Source organism: Apis florea, unplaced genomic scaffold (assembly GCF_048593485.1).
Source record: "Apis florea isolate Af1SG1 unplaced genomic scaffold, ASM4859348v1 contig_3803_pilon, whole genome shotgun sequence".
NCBI classification, from domain to species: Eukaryota; Metazoa; Arthropoda; class Insecta; order Hymenoptera; family Apidae; genus Apis; species Apis florea.
Window position 1 is genome coordinate 1,963,791 of NW_028256864.1, and position 15,813 is coordinate 1,979,603.

General features: G+C 41.6%; 1 protein-coding gene across 1 annotated transcript in view; it reads left to right on the top strand.

The window, feature by feature from the left end:
- The first annotated feature begins 5,289 nt into the window (after positions 1-5,289).
- The window catches only part of Hr3 (nuclear hormone receptor 3 ROR-beta), a 117,694-nt gene continuing 107,170 nt past the window's right edge, over positions 5,290-15,813 (top strand). The window contains exon 1 of the mRNA XM_086916695.1: positions 5,290-6,363. Coding sequence (XP_086772821.1) covers positions 6,345-6,363 — 19 coding nt within the window. The 5' untranslated portion in view covers positions 5,290-6,344. The remainder of the gene's footprint in view (positions 6,364-15,813) is intronic.

Below are 15,813 nucleotides of genomic sequence, written 5' to 3' on the forward strand. Positions count from 1 at the left end.
TAAAATCGGATTATAAACAATCGCGAAAATAGGCGAGCAAAACAGATCCGGAAATTCTCGTTTGTTTGTTTTGATTTATCCGACGGATTTACGGTGAACGAAAATCCATCCTGATCCCCGACGATACTTCCTGAAAACCGGTATCGTAAGCCGCCACTTCATCAACTTTCAACTTTTTCCTGGTTTATTTATCGACGATGCACCCACGATGGGGCGAAGTACGATAGGGGGATACGATATTCTCGATATTATTCAAACGAGACTAATTGGAATAACGGGCGAGAGTTCGTCACAACAAATAATACAATCGATCCTCGGGAATGGTAATTAAGCGGCATCCTCGAACGAATTCACCCTAATGAATTCAATTACGCACTTATCGCGTCACCCGATTTCTATTCGCGACTTTGACGATGTGATTCCGCTCCCCCCATCCAGACACACTCCCGATCGATTAATTTATTAATGAACGTGTAATAAATACGACTGTAAGGCGTATTTACAATTGACAAGAATGAACGCAAGGTGGACGCAATTGGCCAGGATTGGCGTTTAAATTGGCGAGGAATCGAGGCCAAGTTTAATCCCTCGCTTTTTAATCGTAAAAGGGATAGACACCCGTGTATAAATCTCTGTCAAAAATAATAAATCCGAACGGATAAAAGTGCAAAATGGCTGTCAGAGTTGTGCAGGATTTTAGATTAGAAATCGTTGGAGAAGTGCGAAATAAAAAGAGGGGGGATATTTCGTATCCATCCGTGCAGGGATCCAAGTTTATTGATCATCGATCAGCGAAATTAAGCATTGTGAGAAATATAACGCGGCAAGAAACTCGAGATCGGTGTACCGATATCAAAAATGTTGTACGAGTACGTTGGCAAACAACAGGACTTCTATTTAAGCGACTCCTACGCCTATGTACGACGACGTGTATACACGAACGTTGACGCACCTGGACGCCATAGAGGTTAGCTCCCATTCGAAGAAAGATGAAGTGGGAATGGATGTGGACCCACTTGTTGAAGTCTAGCCTCAGGGTTCTTGACTCTGGACCTGAAACTTCGAGGACGCGGAGGCAATTACGAATGCATACATAATGGCACTTACAGAGTTGGTGATGCAACCGTTAAGCCATCACAGTCGAGGCATTTTTTTTAACGTGATGGATACTTGATGTAATTTTTGTTAACTCACTGCTCGTAACACGTATGCTTATATGTATTAAGGTGTTACTTAATTACTGTCTTCGTGATACTTTGTGGTAATTGGGGAAAAAGTAACAAAAATAATCGTATAAACGTTGATCTGAATTGATTTTTCATCCGTCAGAGACAACAACAAGCGTTCCAATATTCATAAATTAGTCTATGTATATACATATACACGTATATTTCTCGTATACAATTTAATGGAACAGTTAAAATATTTTTGTACATCGTGAACGACACTTTGATCGTGTTATATTTACAATGAAATTGCTAAATAAATAAGTTAAAGTTGTGACAAACGTCTGGAATAATAACAATAGGATAAACGCGACAAACTATCATTTATCTCGTTTCCATCGTCTCACGCGTTAAATCGCTTTTATTCCCGTCCTACAATGGAACAATTACACTGCGTCTAAAACACCACGAATCACTTTTTGGTCACGCTTGACTTGGGCCGACACGCCTCAACGATCGAAGAACGTTTCGACTGGTACGGTATTCGGATGTTTGGAATGCACTATACATACGTTGTATTCCATCCTTCCATGCTCGATAATTTTACGAAAGATACGAATATTAAAATGAGCGGCACAACGATTCTTACGTGAAAAAGATTTTTAAAAAATTACGGGAATATAAAGACGAAGGATGTGTGAATATCGAGGAAGCGAAGAAGGTAGGAGAAAAGGCAAAAAACTTCTCGTGTGTTTCTAATTACAATGCGAATAATTGTTTAAAAGTAAGGGAACGATCAGAGGCGACGAGAAGTCGGGCTGGAGTCGGAAGGACGGAAAAAGTTTTTCTCGCGGTGACCAAAATTCCATTTTCCAAGAAAATGATTCAATGGAAAGTTTCTTGCTAACCGCGACGAAATTATCTTTTCCGTGACAAATGGTAAAAAACCGAGAAAATTGGAAAATCGACGTTGCCACGGGCGAGACAATGGATTTCGAGGGATCCCATCGGTATTTACGCAATTCTTTAAACCCAGGAACGCGCCGGGAATAGGAAAGTACCAATTATGGTGTGCTAGAACTTGGCTGGAACGTCTTTAACCGACAGGAAGTGAAACACGTCCCGTAACGTCGTTGAATAAAACTAAAATTTTACTCGCTTACGTTAACGAGAAGAAAAAGACGCGTATAGGATGTTCCGCGAACGATTTTGAAAGAAATTTCAAAAGAAGAATTATGCAAAAAGGGAACGAGGATCGGGTTTAACATCGATATTTTGAAGAAGAGACGAGAGAAGATAGATAGGGGAACGGCCAGAATCATTTTTTGGACGAGGATTGGGACCGGTAGCGTGTCTCCAGGCCGTTCTAACGAGGTTGCGCTTGGTTACGATCGATCGTAGCTTCCGGCTTGTTTCCTGCGACAATATCGTCGAGGAGTAGCAAGTTTATCGTAACCAAGATCGAAGATCGTGGACGCGTGAATGTGTCCTGCGAGGTGATAAACGATTGGAGCCAAAAAAACTTTCTAGAAAAATTTCTCGAAAATAAATATTCTACGAAAATCTTTATCGCCTTCACCCAGATATCAAGATCGGGTATTATATCTGTATTTAATCGTAATATAAATTTTCACAAATTTATATCTCGTAGGAAAAAAAAAATCGACGACGAAAAGAATATTTCAGATATGATTTCACGTCTCGTGCGTTAAAATCCATAAAACGGAGAGACGATGATGGCTGGTCGATGATACGTTCGGTTTCTAATTATACGTTTCCGTCGCGAGCGATAAATTTCCAAAAGAAAGAAAGAAAAACGACTTTCAACGAATACCTAACGGTCACCGGCCGTTATAGAATCGTATCTCGAGCGGAGCAGGGTATGTCGTGCAACGTGATCAATCGTGTCCAATTGATTTTCTGACATCTCTTTTTTTCTCTCCCGCGAACAGAGGGCGCGAGAATCGGGCGCAGCAAGCCTTTTTTTCTTCAAGCCTCGATTCCGTTCCGCGTCTATCCCCTCGCGATTTTGCCGAAAATTGCTGAGCACCACGCTTCTATAACTAAATACCTGTAGCTCTCCCACTTTACGAGAGCCAGGCTAGCCTTGGGTTCGGCGCCAAAGACCGGCCCGAGGTCAATGACCATTGGAATATTCACGTTCGGCCGGCAGGCAGTCAGGCTTGGCCTCAGCGATTCCTCGACTCTTTGGATTATTGCAAATCTGCGGATTTGTTAAATATCTTTCCACATGGTTGTCGATTCGATCGAATCCGAAGTTTTAACAATGCGGTGAACCTGTGTGCGTATGTGTGTGTGTGTGTGTGTCGTATATATCGCACCGATATTAATGCTAACTTCCGGGATATAGCGACTCGCTTCCGGGATATCAGGATATATCCCTTTCAACGATTGAGAGACGTGTTGATAACTTGATTGGTGACCGAATCGATGATGAGTTAGAGAGATATTATCTCGAATTATTCTTATTGATGGTAAAGAATTGGATTGGATTTAAATATCTTAATATGAGTTAATTGATAATTATGATATAGAGGAAAGATAGATTCGAATGAAAATTTACGAAGAAGTAAATTGTATCTTGCAAAATGTTTTTATTTGTTGGTGAATTATTATTGTTATTTATCACTAAAAAAATATATCTAGACGATTGAAATATTTATTCGATTGAATTAAGATTAATGATAAATGGATTGATCGATATTAAAATAAAGCTATTAGACATTTCGATAAAATAAAAGCTTCAAATTGACAGACAGATGGAAGGAAAATTATTTCGAACGTAGCTTATGTGGAATCAATACGTACTATTTCCTTTATTTTTATTTAACATCTCGTAAAAATTTAACGGATAAATATATAACGATTTCATCGATTTCAAACGATTAAAAAGAAAAACATTTTGATAAAATCGCATCTCGAGATTAACAAAAAATAGATGCGAATAACGTTGAAAAAACGAAAAAAACCTCGTGGAGCACACGCGAGGCGAGGAAAGAAGAAAAACCGAGTGAAGTGTTCTAATACGGTAGCAGGCAGCCGAGTCTTATTTAGATTAAAATCTGCGTGTCTCGTTCCATCTTTTTTCGCAGTGCATGATTTTGATACCGCTAAGATTCCTCACGCGGCTAATTGGCATTACGCGAACAATTCATTAGAGGGGGCGATGTACGCTAGGAATTAGTGGATTAATCAACTTGTGGCCTTCTTTAAGAATCGTATATATATATATATACTCGTTTTGCGATAACTGTACCAACGAGGCGTTCACTCGAAAAATCCATCGTGGCTAGGCCTTTGAATTTTAATTCACCCGCGGAATCGTTAAACTCCGCTCGACGCTTAATTAACCGGGCAACGGAGTTAACAGTCCACCGTGCGACTCTACACGACCGAATCTCTGAACCGAAAACGTACTATCGAAACGAGCGCACCTGCATTCCCCATTTATAAATTAATTGGAAATTCGAATATTCGATCAAAACCTGCTATTCTTAACGGAGGAGAGCAGACCCGTAAAATTAAAGAAAGAAAGGGAGGAGAGGAAGAAACGATCCGGTATCTAAATCGCGTTTCCTTTTCATTCCGAGGGAAGGGCATCGCGAGGGGACGAAACGAGAAGGAGAAGAAGGGGAGGAATGCGAAGAGGGTGCCGTAGGAATAACGGTGAACGGTGCAGCCGGCGAGGCCGTCTCGCGGAAGAGGAAAACACTGTGGCCACCGTGAAGGAACAGAGACGAGTGATCGGTGCTCTCGTCGGGATAAAGTAAAAACCGGACGAAAGAGGCGAGAAGGAAGGCGAGCGAGCGTTGCTCGCCGGCCCGGAGGAAGAAGAGGAGAAGGAAGAAAAAGTGATGGGCGAAGAAAAGGAAGAAGAACACACCGTGGCTCTTCTCCTCTCGCGGTGAGGGGGAGATGAAGAGGAAGAGAGAGAGAGAGACGACGATACCACTATGCGAAGAAGAGAGGTTCCGTCGCGGTGAAGTACAGGCTTGGTAGGGGTACGAGAGAAGGTGGTGGAGGCGGAAGAGTAGCCACGATAGAGGGGAGGGGGTTGGTGGTAGTGGTAAGGGTACGAGGCACCGTGCGAGCACCTGTGGATCTCCGCGCCACGGTAGAGTCACTCACCGGCTACCACCACCGGACCACCGCCGAACCTTGGTTCACAGGACAAAGCGGGACAAAGCTCGAACGAACCAAAAATTTTCGTGATACCAAGATTTATTTCGTTACTGGATTAATCGTCAACTCGAAGCGTCGCGTTCGATGATTTCGAAGAAGGTTTGACAGAATCGTCGTATTTAAGTATTTTCAAGTGGTACCTGGTTATTGATCTTGTAATTAATAAGAGCCTGATGATAGAATTGCTTCTTCACGATCATCGTTCTCCGATCTGGCTCGACACGCGTCGTTTGACAGCCACCGTGCATCGTTCGTGATCAACGCGTAGCAAGTTTTTGGTACCATTGTCGAAGCCGCCGCCATTGTTGTGGATGATCAGCTTGGTGATAATCTGCTAGGGGCGACCGCGACATTCGGATTTCTTTCGAAGGTGAAGATTTCGTACGAATCGTGATTTTTTAACAGGATAACGAGCGAAAAGCGTGATTCATTTTTGGAAAATACGCCAGTGCAAGGATATTGAAGCAAAAGTGCTCGACCGGGGATTGATATCTCTGTCAGACTACTTTTTTCTCACACACTTCTCGAGACCTGGGATTGGAGGAGAGGAAAGAGATCTTGTTGTCAAAATATCGTTGCGAAGAAGAAGAAAAAAAAGAAAAAAGGGAAAATTGTACGCATGAATATAAGAGGAAACGTTGAGATCGACGATCGATGGACAGGGATTTGTAGTGAACGTGCCTGACACTTGCGATTATCGCGGATGTGCGAAAACGACGACGCCTGGCGTCGTGATGCGTTGGAAGCGCGTCGTTTGACACTAGCCGACTATCGTGGACGACGTGTCTCGGTGAAAAAGGTGTAGGGGTGCGATTCAGTGTCGAAAACAGAGAAACACGAGGTTTCGTTGATCGAGATTGTGATTGATCGGATCAGTGCAAAATAGTGGGAAAAAAAAAAAAAAAAAAACGAAACGAAACGTGTGAAACGGAGATATATCGTTTTGGATATCAGGATATGTGATCTCGGACCAAGATGCCCAGCACCATAAGAGGTGAGTAGAACGAGCTTGACATTTGATGCGTCACAAATGTCAATTTTATTTTCTCTTCGAATCGATTTCTTACCTCGACGAAGCTCCGTTTATCCGAATATTTCATTTATTTTCAAACCAAAAATTTTTAATCAAACGTAGCTTTCCCTTACTTATTCGAATACGATGAACGAGAAATCATATTTGGAGGAAGGCATCGTTGAATTTTTATCGCATAAATGGAGTTTTGTTGCATCTGTGCGTTTCTTTTTTTTTTTTTTTCTTTCATTTCTTATGCATCGTATCGAAATGGAATATGATATCGCGATTCCCCCTTGGACAAAATTTTGATCTTTCGAATTCGGCGAATGGCACGTCTAAAAAAAGAACGATCGATCTTTATTCCGCACAGTTTAGATCGAAATGTTCGTCACGCGGCTCGAGTAGCAAATACATTTGCACGGGGTAACAGTACGCGGTGTTGTGGCCACGATGGCAGGGTCACTCGAGGTCAGTAACACACTGACGATTAAACGGGAATTCAATTCTCTTACCTGTTTTTTAAACGGATCTACATACTTATAATCAATTATACGCGCAATTAAATCGCAATTCGGTTAATTATCGAATATTTTTAAATAAATTACAGTCTTTAAAAAAAAAAAGAAAAAAAAAAAGAAAAAGAAAGAAAGAGAAATATTAAATCTTTTTATCAAAACGTTCGATACTCTGACTTCACGGCAATATTCACAACGAGACGGTATAAAATAAGTAATTAATATTCGTAACGTTTGAATAATTTCTCGAAAAATATGGTTCGATCGGTTCGATTAAAATTGTAAATAAAAGTGGCATTTTTAACCGGACAAAGTTAAAACCTGCGCCAAGTATTGACCTACCAGAGAAATAAATACATATATTTGTGGAAGCTAACAGTACGCGGAGTTACGGTCGCGATAGCAGGGTCACTCGAGGTCAGTAACACACTGACAAGGAACGCGAGTCAGTCAGCGAGGCACGCTTCTGGTTCCTAGACTCGAGACCAGATCCTTTTCCAGATCTTCTTCTTCGTGTAATTCTAATTCAAAAACCCGATCGATCATTTTATCGATTTCCCTCGCGTCAATTTCGATCTTCGCGGCTCCTTAACAAGTTTTAACAATCACGAACACTCGTTTCCAACACTCTCTCGTCTCAGAGTTACGAGGAAAAGGGAGCCAAGGGAAATCGAAAGTTGCAATTTTCCAGGGATCTCACCTCGAGACTTTGCATCTCGTAATTTTTTTTTTCCCCCCGATCGAGCTCGTTCGAAAAATTAAATCGTTCAGGATCTCGCCTACAGTTCGACGCCTGTACGAATTATTCAACGACCTTCGTGAACGCGTAACCGCGAGATCATCGACCCTGCCGATCGATCCTACGCTCGAGGAAGTGCACGAGGAACCAAGTATGACCGAGGATTTTTAAAATCCTTCCTCTCCTTTCCTCTCGCTCGTTCGAGATATCCGCCTTGCTTGGATCCAAACGACAAAGAGAGCCATAAAGAGAGGGAGAGAGAAAAAGTACTGTCTCTCCCGGGAAATGGAGGAAAAGAGAGGACGTGGGTGTAATGGTAGGGGATTAAGAGCGAGGGAGAAAGGGAAGGAGAAAGAGGGAAGGGAGGAAAGCAGGTAAGAAAGCGAGATACTCTTCCTGTGACAGGTGGCAAAGACCTTGGTAAACGTAAGGGCGTTGCGATCGATTACCTAACCGGGCACGGCCGGCAGTGGATTTTAGTTTGTGACGAGGGCCGGCGCCCACTGTCGTTTTTTCGAGCTAAGCGTCGACGAGGCTCGCCACTTGGGACACGAACAAAAGCTAAGGTCGTCGAACCCACGGCGGTGTACACGTACGAGGCTTAACACGTACGAGCCCGGTTCACGCACACCGGTGTACATGCCTCCTCTACGTGTGTACACGCTCTCTCTCACGGGCCACCAGGTACTCTTTTCGTGGTACCCGCGATGCCACGACCGGCCAAGTCCGGATTCCGGTGACTAAAGCGCCTCCTCGCCCGCCCGCCCCGTCATTTACATAAACGCGGACCTGACGAACTGCTGGTACCTCGATCATATTGCTCGTCTTCCCGCCGATTCCGTGCGCAGCGTGGCTTTACTTTACGATTTTATATTCGATTGAAAGCAAAGCGTGAATCAAACTATTTGGTATTCGAATAATATTGTTGTTCGAGCGTGGAAGTGGAAAAGTGTTACGAATAAAATTCGTTGATTCCGGATAATCGTGTTAGAGAGAAATTTAATCGATGTTAATCGCTTATATAAGATGTCTTCGCGGGCAAAGATATTCAGTGGTACGGTTAACGATCTTCGTTTCCTCGAGATACGAAGGTATGCTTGCACGTGATGGGTCTATACATCACGTGGAAGCTCTGTTACGTGGAATACGGGTTTATGAATTCTCGTAAGATATTACGCAAGATACGTGAGCGAGCCTCCCGTGGCTCTTGACTTTGGGACCATCAATGGTATTCACGTACGCTGGATACACACGTCGATGGCTAGGCGGTTCGCCTCGAACGTGAACGAACTCATTTACGTAGACGTGAGTTACATCGTGGTGCAGGTAGGTCGGCTGGAATTCCGTAATCTGAGTTCTGAAGAATTCTGTCTTCTGTTGCATTGATTTTTCCTCCCCCCCCCCCTCTCCTTAGCAATTCCAATTATATTACTTACTTTCTCCTCTCTTTTGATGATCACTTGTAACATATCGTTGCGGTTTATTATTCATTTCAACGATTTCTCGTCGATTAACAGGTTGGAGACGGTTACAGAATTCAGCTTGGTGGTGTTGTTCTTATGCAAATAAGAAGCTTGACGACTCGGTAAAAAAAATGACAGCACGAGAGAAATCGATTGTGGGGAAACAGGAAGGCGGATAGTAGGCAATGAACCGAGGTTGTACAAGTGGTTGGGTGGCTCTGCCCAAAATTACGTTCCAAGGTACCGTTATGGCAGGCCTCATGCGCGATCGTTCGTAAATGTCTCACATCGAATTTTAACTGTCCCCACCCTCTTCCGTGTAATCACGCATACAATAGTGTCATCGACGTGGGTGACGAAATTGTCACGGTACTTCGACCCGGCATTTTTTTCTTCAACTTCTTTCCTCAACAAGAATATTCTTCGATATTCAATATCTAAATTTTATTTTCAGGATTGAAATATAACTCACGACTCTTGGAAATTGGAGTATAACAAGGAAATGAATATCCTTCTTTAATCTTCAATCGTTCAAATCCATGTTTCTCAATGCTAATTCTTTCTCCCTCGAACATTTCAGAAGTATCACATCCGGTTAAAACGCAGCCGTGTTCGAGAGAAGTTTAATATCTCGATGTGCGATCTCGTCGTGAAAACAAAGCCATCTGAAAGAGTTCTCGCGACATTCCACGGCGAGGAGACAAAGATCTGGAGGCTTGCTGACGCGAGCTCGTTCCACGGCTCGATGCAAAACTCGCGAACTCAACGGTAATTTCGGTTTCGTGTCAGCGTAAAACGATCCACGCGATGAGCCCAATCATGGAAATCATGAGTCACAGCGGATTCCGTTGTTCCGAAAGAATCAATGCCTGGACGTGACTTTGATCTACGTGTTGCGCAGGGATACAATTGACGTGTATATTTTACGTCACTATATGCGAATTTGATAGCCAATTAGCAATCCGATTATTATAGATATGTTAATATTAAATTTTGTTACGAACATAGCAAAATGTGTTCGAACGTGTATTAAAAATAGATAATATCGCTACGATTCTCTCGAGAAGAACATTGATTTTCCAAAAGAATCTTCCAGAAAGACGTTAATCGACTCCTGAAAATGGGCGAAAAATTTTGATACCAGATGCGCATATATGCATAACAACACACGTGACTCATGGGAACGATCATTTTTTAATACGCATACCCCCGCATCCGCGGCGAAACGTGTGCGTCTACGCAGGTAAACGTGTCTCTCCGCTTGCCTACCTATCTACCTACCTACCTACCTACCTACCTAACTCGAAACCCGGCTTGCTCCTTCGTTCTCCAGTCATTGAACTCGAGGCTCGTTCAACCCACCAGCTGTTTCTTACTACTCCCCCTCCGTTCTCTTCCTACTCCCCCTACAATCTACTCCCCCCACTGTTCTTCCTGGCCGTCGTGGACCATGCCTCTTCCGACACTTCTAGGTCTTAGGAGTCTCTCTCTCGATGCAGAGCCGACCGAGTGAAGGTGGTAGTAGGGTCTTTTCAAGGTTCTCCTTGAATATCGATTCGGTTAGGCAGGAGAAAGAGGAGGGAAGGAGGAGAGGGAAGGTCGGAAGGTTCAACGATCTAACCCAGCTTGATCGATGCTAAACGCTCGTTTTCTCGATCTCGTTTTTCTTTTCTTTTTTTTTTTTTTTCAGGTCGAGAATTTGGTTCGTTATTGGATGAAATTATTTATTTCGTTAAGGAAAACTGACCCTTTCAGACTTATCTGTTGTATCATCTTTCGCATTTGCGTTTAATTTTTGTTTAATTCATTGGAGAGACACGAATATATTGTAAATATATTGTATGCTGGAAAACAACGATTATACAAGAAGTGATTTTTATAAATTTTCACGCAAGGCTAGATATTTTTTGCCTGACAATTTTAAACGAATATTCAGAAGATACATCATTCGAAGTTATATAAACACTCGAAAGAAATGGGTGCAAATATTACTCTCTTTTTTCTTTTTTTCCAAGTATTGCGTTTTGTCGCGCAATCGTCATACCATGGTCGTGATTCACCTGACGAAAATAATCCTCTTACTCGGAGATTAACGCGGGTTTTTGAACCTGAGCAAGGGAAAGGTCTAACGCACAAGTTCAACGATCTAAACGCTCGTCGAGTGGTTGAAGTTGAGATCGCTACACGTAGATCGCTGCACAGAGTGGTGGAAAGATTGTTCTTTAATTCCGTAACGCTTGGATTCAATTATTGTCCCCGCAATTATCCCCGACTTATTCACCTCTTTCCACCGTGGAAATAATTCATCTCTCTCTCTTTCTCTCTCTCTCTCTCTCTCGCACCCAGTTCCTAGTTCGAACACCTCTTCAATGGCCTTAAATCATCTCCGTTTTAACTACGCGGGAGACCCTGTTACGTGCGCATTTAATCTTGATAATCGTGGCTCGCTTGGTTAAGGGTAGACACCGGGTTTTCAAGGTTTTCGTTCGGTATTAATTCTTCAACTTCTCTCGGAGAGAAGATCGAGTGGGAGTTCATTGAACCGGGTCGGTGTATGTACGCGCGCGTATGCGTTTGTGTTGGCAACACACACACACACACACGCCCGATGTTCGATGTTCCCCAGGATTTATTTGCCGTTCCTAGTGTAAACACCTCGCTTAATAAAATTATTGGCGAGGCAAATTTTCTTCGATGCAAATATGATTCGCAATCACGGATGGATGGATGGATGGATGGATGGATATAGACAATTCCGTGGACGGCGCGAAAATCTTGGCTCGGTGCTTGCTCGTAAATTTGAATCCAGTCGTGTCAGCTTGCTTGCCAAACGCGCACAACTTGTAACACCGCCTCGAGAAGTTTTTACCAGGTGCATGCTTAAATCTCTTGGCCTGTAATGACATTTCGGGTTTATTGAATTTCACACCTCGTCGATCGTGAGCGAAAAGAAAAATTTGCGGTGATGCTTTTTCTTCTCCTTCTCTTCTCTGTGTTTTTTTCTTTTCGCTTCGCGCTTTGAAACGATCGTGAATAGGTATTGCCGGATGCTGTAACGCGTTTTCTAATTCAAAATTGATGCAACTTAATTGCGCATCAACGCGCAGGTAACGCGCGTAATCGAGAACAAATCCGATTTCACCGGATCTGCTTACGCGCTTACGCACGAGATTTCGAAGAATATTCCTAAACTATAAATCTTTAATCTCGTCCTGGCGATCGAGCTGGATCGAAACGTATTATTTGAAAAATAATTACATTCCAATTTAATCACCAATGATCGGTAATAATCTAATAAAAAAAATTTGATTAGTAACAAGAGAATTTTTTTATTAATTTATAATGAATCGTTTTATGAAAGAATATATTTATGAGAGGACAGGCTTTTCTTTTTCTTTTTTTTTTTTAAATCTTTATACATATATCCAACGCATTGAATCTCGCTATAACGGTTTGGTTGAATGAACTGCATACATCGTGTCTTATTATTCGTTATAATTCGAAGATCCCTGAAAAAGAAACGTACGTTTCAGAATTCAATAGATTGTCAAACTATTTTTTTAAACTCTCTCTATTCAACTCTGAAATTACTTCTTATCTATTCAATTTCCATATACACACGTAGATAGGTATAAATTTACATAAAAGGATACACTTGGCAAAAATACCGATTATTATTCCCCCTCAAAATTATTTTCTTCTTCCTCCCTTACCTCCATTATTCATCCATTACCTACTTCGAGAACATGCTCGAATCCACCAGATTGGCTCCTCTCCTCCTCCTCCTCGTTCATCCCAGGGACAGTTCCATGGATCAGGAACCCGACAAAAATATCCTTATCGGCCACTTCTCGCCCGTTCTTCAATCCATCTTCACGATATACACTCGCGATCCCCTTATTCCTTTTTCTTTCGCTCCTCCTCTTTCTCCTTTAATCAACTTCACGAGCGAAGTATCGGACGGGCCACCAAAAGAGCGAGGCGGTCGCGAGCGAGCAAACGAGCGGATCGTCGTGTCGGCAGGTATTCGATAGCACCGCAAGGGTCGTCGACCGCAGGTGCTACACGCTCGCTCGCTCGCTCGGCTTCGGCCTGCCCGTCCTCGCAACGGCCGAAACTCAACAGCCCTCTCTATCTGCTCGTAAAAAAAAAAAGAAATTTACAATCACGTCGGCTCTTTTTCTACGCCCGTTGTTTGTTCCACTATCCGCCGATAATGCCCGCCTTCGTAATTGGCTAGGAATTCGCCGGCCGACCCTCCACGAAAGCAAGAGTAGAGTGCTGCTCTCGTCAGAATTTTTGGAAACGGTTGTTGCATCATAATTGCTTGTCCATCCGCTTCTTTTTAATTTCGCGTAACTCGAGGGGGAAGGTCTCTTCTGAAGTTTATTCGATAATTTTTAATTTTGAAGAAATGGAAAATATTTTATCAGCTGTTTCTTAAAAAAAATTATCAAATGAAACGATAATGAGGCGAATAATTTACTTTATAAATCGACATATTATCATTTTAAATAAATTTCTCCAAAAGAAAAAAAAAAGGATTATTTTATATTAAAATTTACTAATTAAATGAATTACATTGAATGTTATATTCGAAAAAAAAAAGAAAAAAGAAGAAAAAAGCTAAAACTAACAACTTTCAACGCGTAAGCAACATATTTGCATAAACAAGATTCAGCGATCAAACGCGGAATTTCTCCGCATATATAATTTCCCCGCAAATTCTCGAAAACACATTCTCGCGTTTCGGGGAACGAAATCTAGGACCCGTTCCACGAAGTCGGAAATCAAATGTTAGCCAATGACAAATCGACACGTTATAGGCATACGGATATCATTAAGCCAACATCCTCCTGCTCGAGACAGGAAGACGTCGGTGGGATCGGAATCAGCGGCGCCCCGACCACGAAATTCACGAAATACGGTTTATAAAAGGCAACGCGAACGAACAAAGCGAATGTCCACGGGCAACGTCTAGCTATTGAAAGAGAGGCGAAAGCAGCGGGAACTTTTTCGAACAAGCGCCTTGGTCCCCTTGGCTCGATTCACCTCGACAAAGCTCGGCCGCAGGACAATGACCCTCGAGCCACCACGTGGCGAGTGATGTCTCTTCCCCGTCCAACCACCTTACCTGCCTGATTTAAAACCAACCACCCGGCCGTGAACCTTTGAGCTTCTTCCTAGGGCCTCCGCGCCTTTTTTACCTCCCCCCGCCGTCTTATTCGTTCCTCCACGAATGAGCTGATCGACCTGCTAGTAACACGCGAGAATGGAATTGTTGCGTTTGAGGCGAGTAGGGTAGGTGTGAAGAGAAGCGACTGGGTTAACAGGGTTATCTCGATCGTCTGAGAAATGGGAATAGAACGAAGTATGTAAGAGATATTTTTGTATTTAATTTGGGAGAATTAATAAGAGAGTTAATGAGATAAACGTTACTCTCACACTGTTGCGTCGTACAATTTAATGATATTTTTTAATGATGATATTCAATTTTTCAATTCAAGTTAGGAAGGATGGATGGAGGAAAGATAAATGTTTGTTTTCTTTTATTCAATTTTTATTCCATTTGCATTCAGATTGAGAATCGGGATGCATGTGTATCGTTTTGGATTTTGGAAGAGTGTCACGTAATGGATATTTTCTTGTTATTTTTTAACTTTTTATTCAATTTGCATTCAGATTGAACGTATCAACGTTCGGCGTTGTTTTTACGAAATAAAAACTGTTGGAATTCGAAACGATTTTTTTTTTCTTTTTCTTTTTTTTTTTTTACGGGGAATATAAACACGATACGGTATGAGGTAATACCTCTGAAGGGAAAGGTCAGCGTTTTCTTTTAAAGGAAAGGCGACGAAAAGGAGGTGCGAATTAAGCTTTTTCATCCGCGCGTTGCACTTCCGTATCATGAATCAACAATAAGCTAAGCGTTCCATTAACACGTGTCATCGACACGAAGCACCGACGTGTATATTTGCATCGGCATGGTATTTAATTAGAGGATGAATGATCTATGAACTCGGCTCACGTGCATCTTTTTGTCTCCGATTTCATTCTTATTGACGTTCATTATTCGTATTGCTTATTTCATGCATAAGCGTTTTCAATCTTTATATCTTTATCTTTTATCACGCGATGGGATAAAATATTGAATAGATTATCTTTCTCGCGAATATTATTCAAAAGAGAATTTTGAAATTTTACACATGTTAAGGATATTAATTGAAATCGATAAAAGTAGAATAAGGGAATATATATCGACAATTGATTAAATTTCAATTTTCAAAATAAAAATATGTATAATCTATGTTCATAGGATTGACAATAAAAAATACTCGAAACAAATCTTTTCTATAATAAATTATTATGAAATTATCATTTATTCAATTTGTTTTATTGAGAATGGAAATTGTATGCAATAATAATTCTATAATAAACAGATTCCAAAGTGAAAAGTGAACGTATACAATTTGATTGATGAATATTAAAAAAATATTAAACAGTAAGGCAGATTTACATTTTCACAGTCGTAGCTGTATAACGTAGAATTGCAAAATCAATTTTTAAAATTAGAAAAGTATATCGTCACCTTCGATACATATCATTGCAATCTGCTTCGACGATTTAATTCGGATTCGAAAATATTAATTTTCCCTGTATAACTTCTCCACACATTACTAATACCTTTTCATTTCCATTCTTCCAAGCGTTC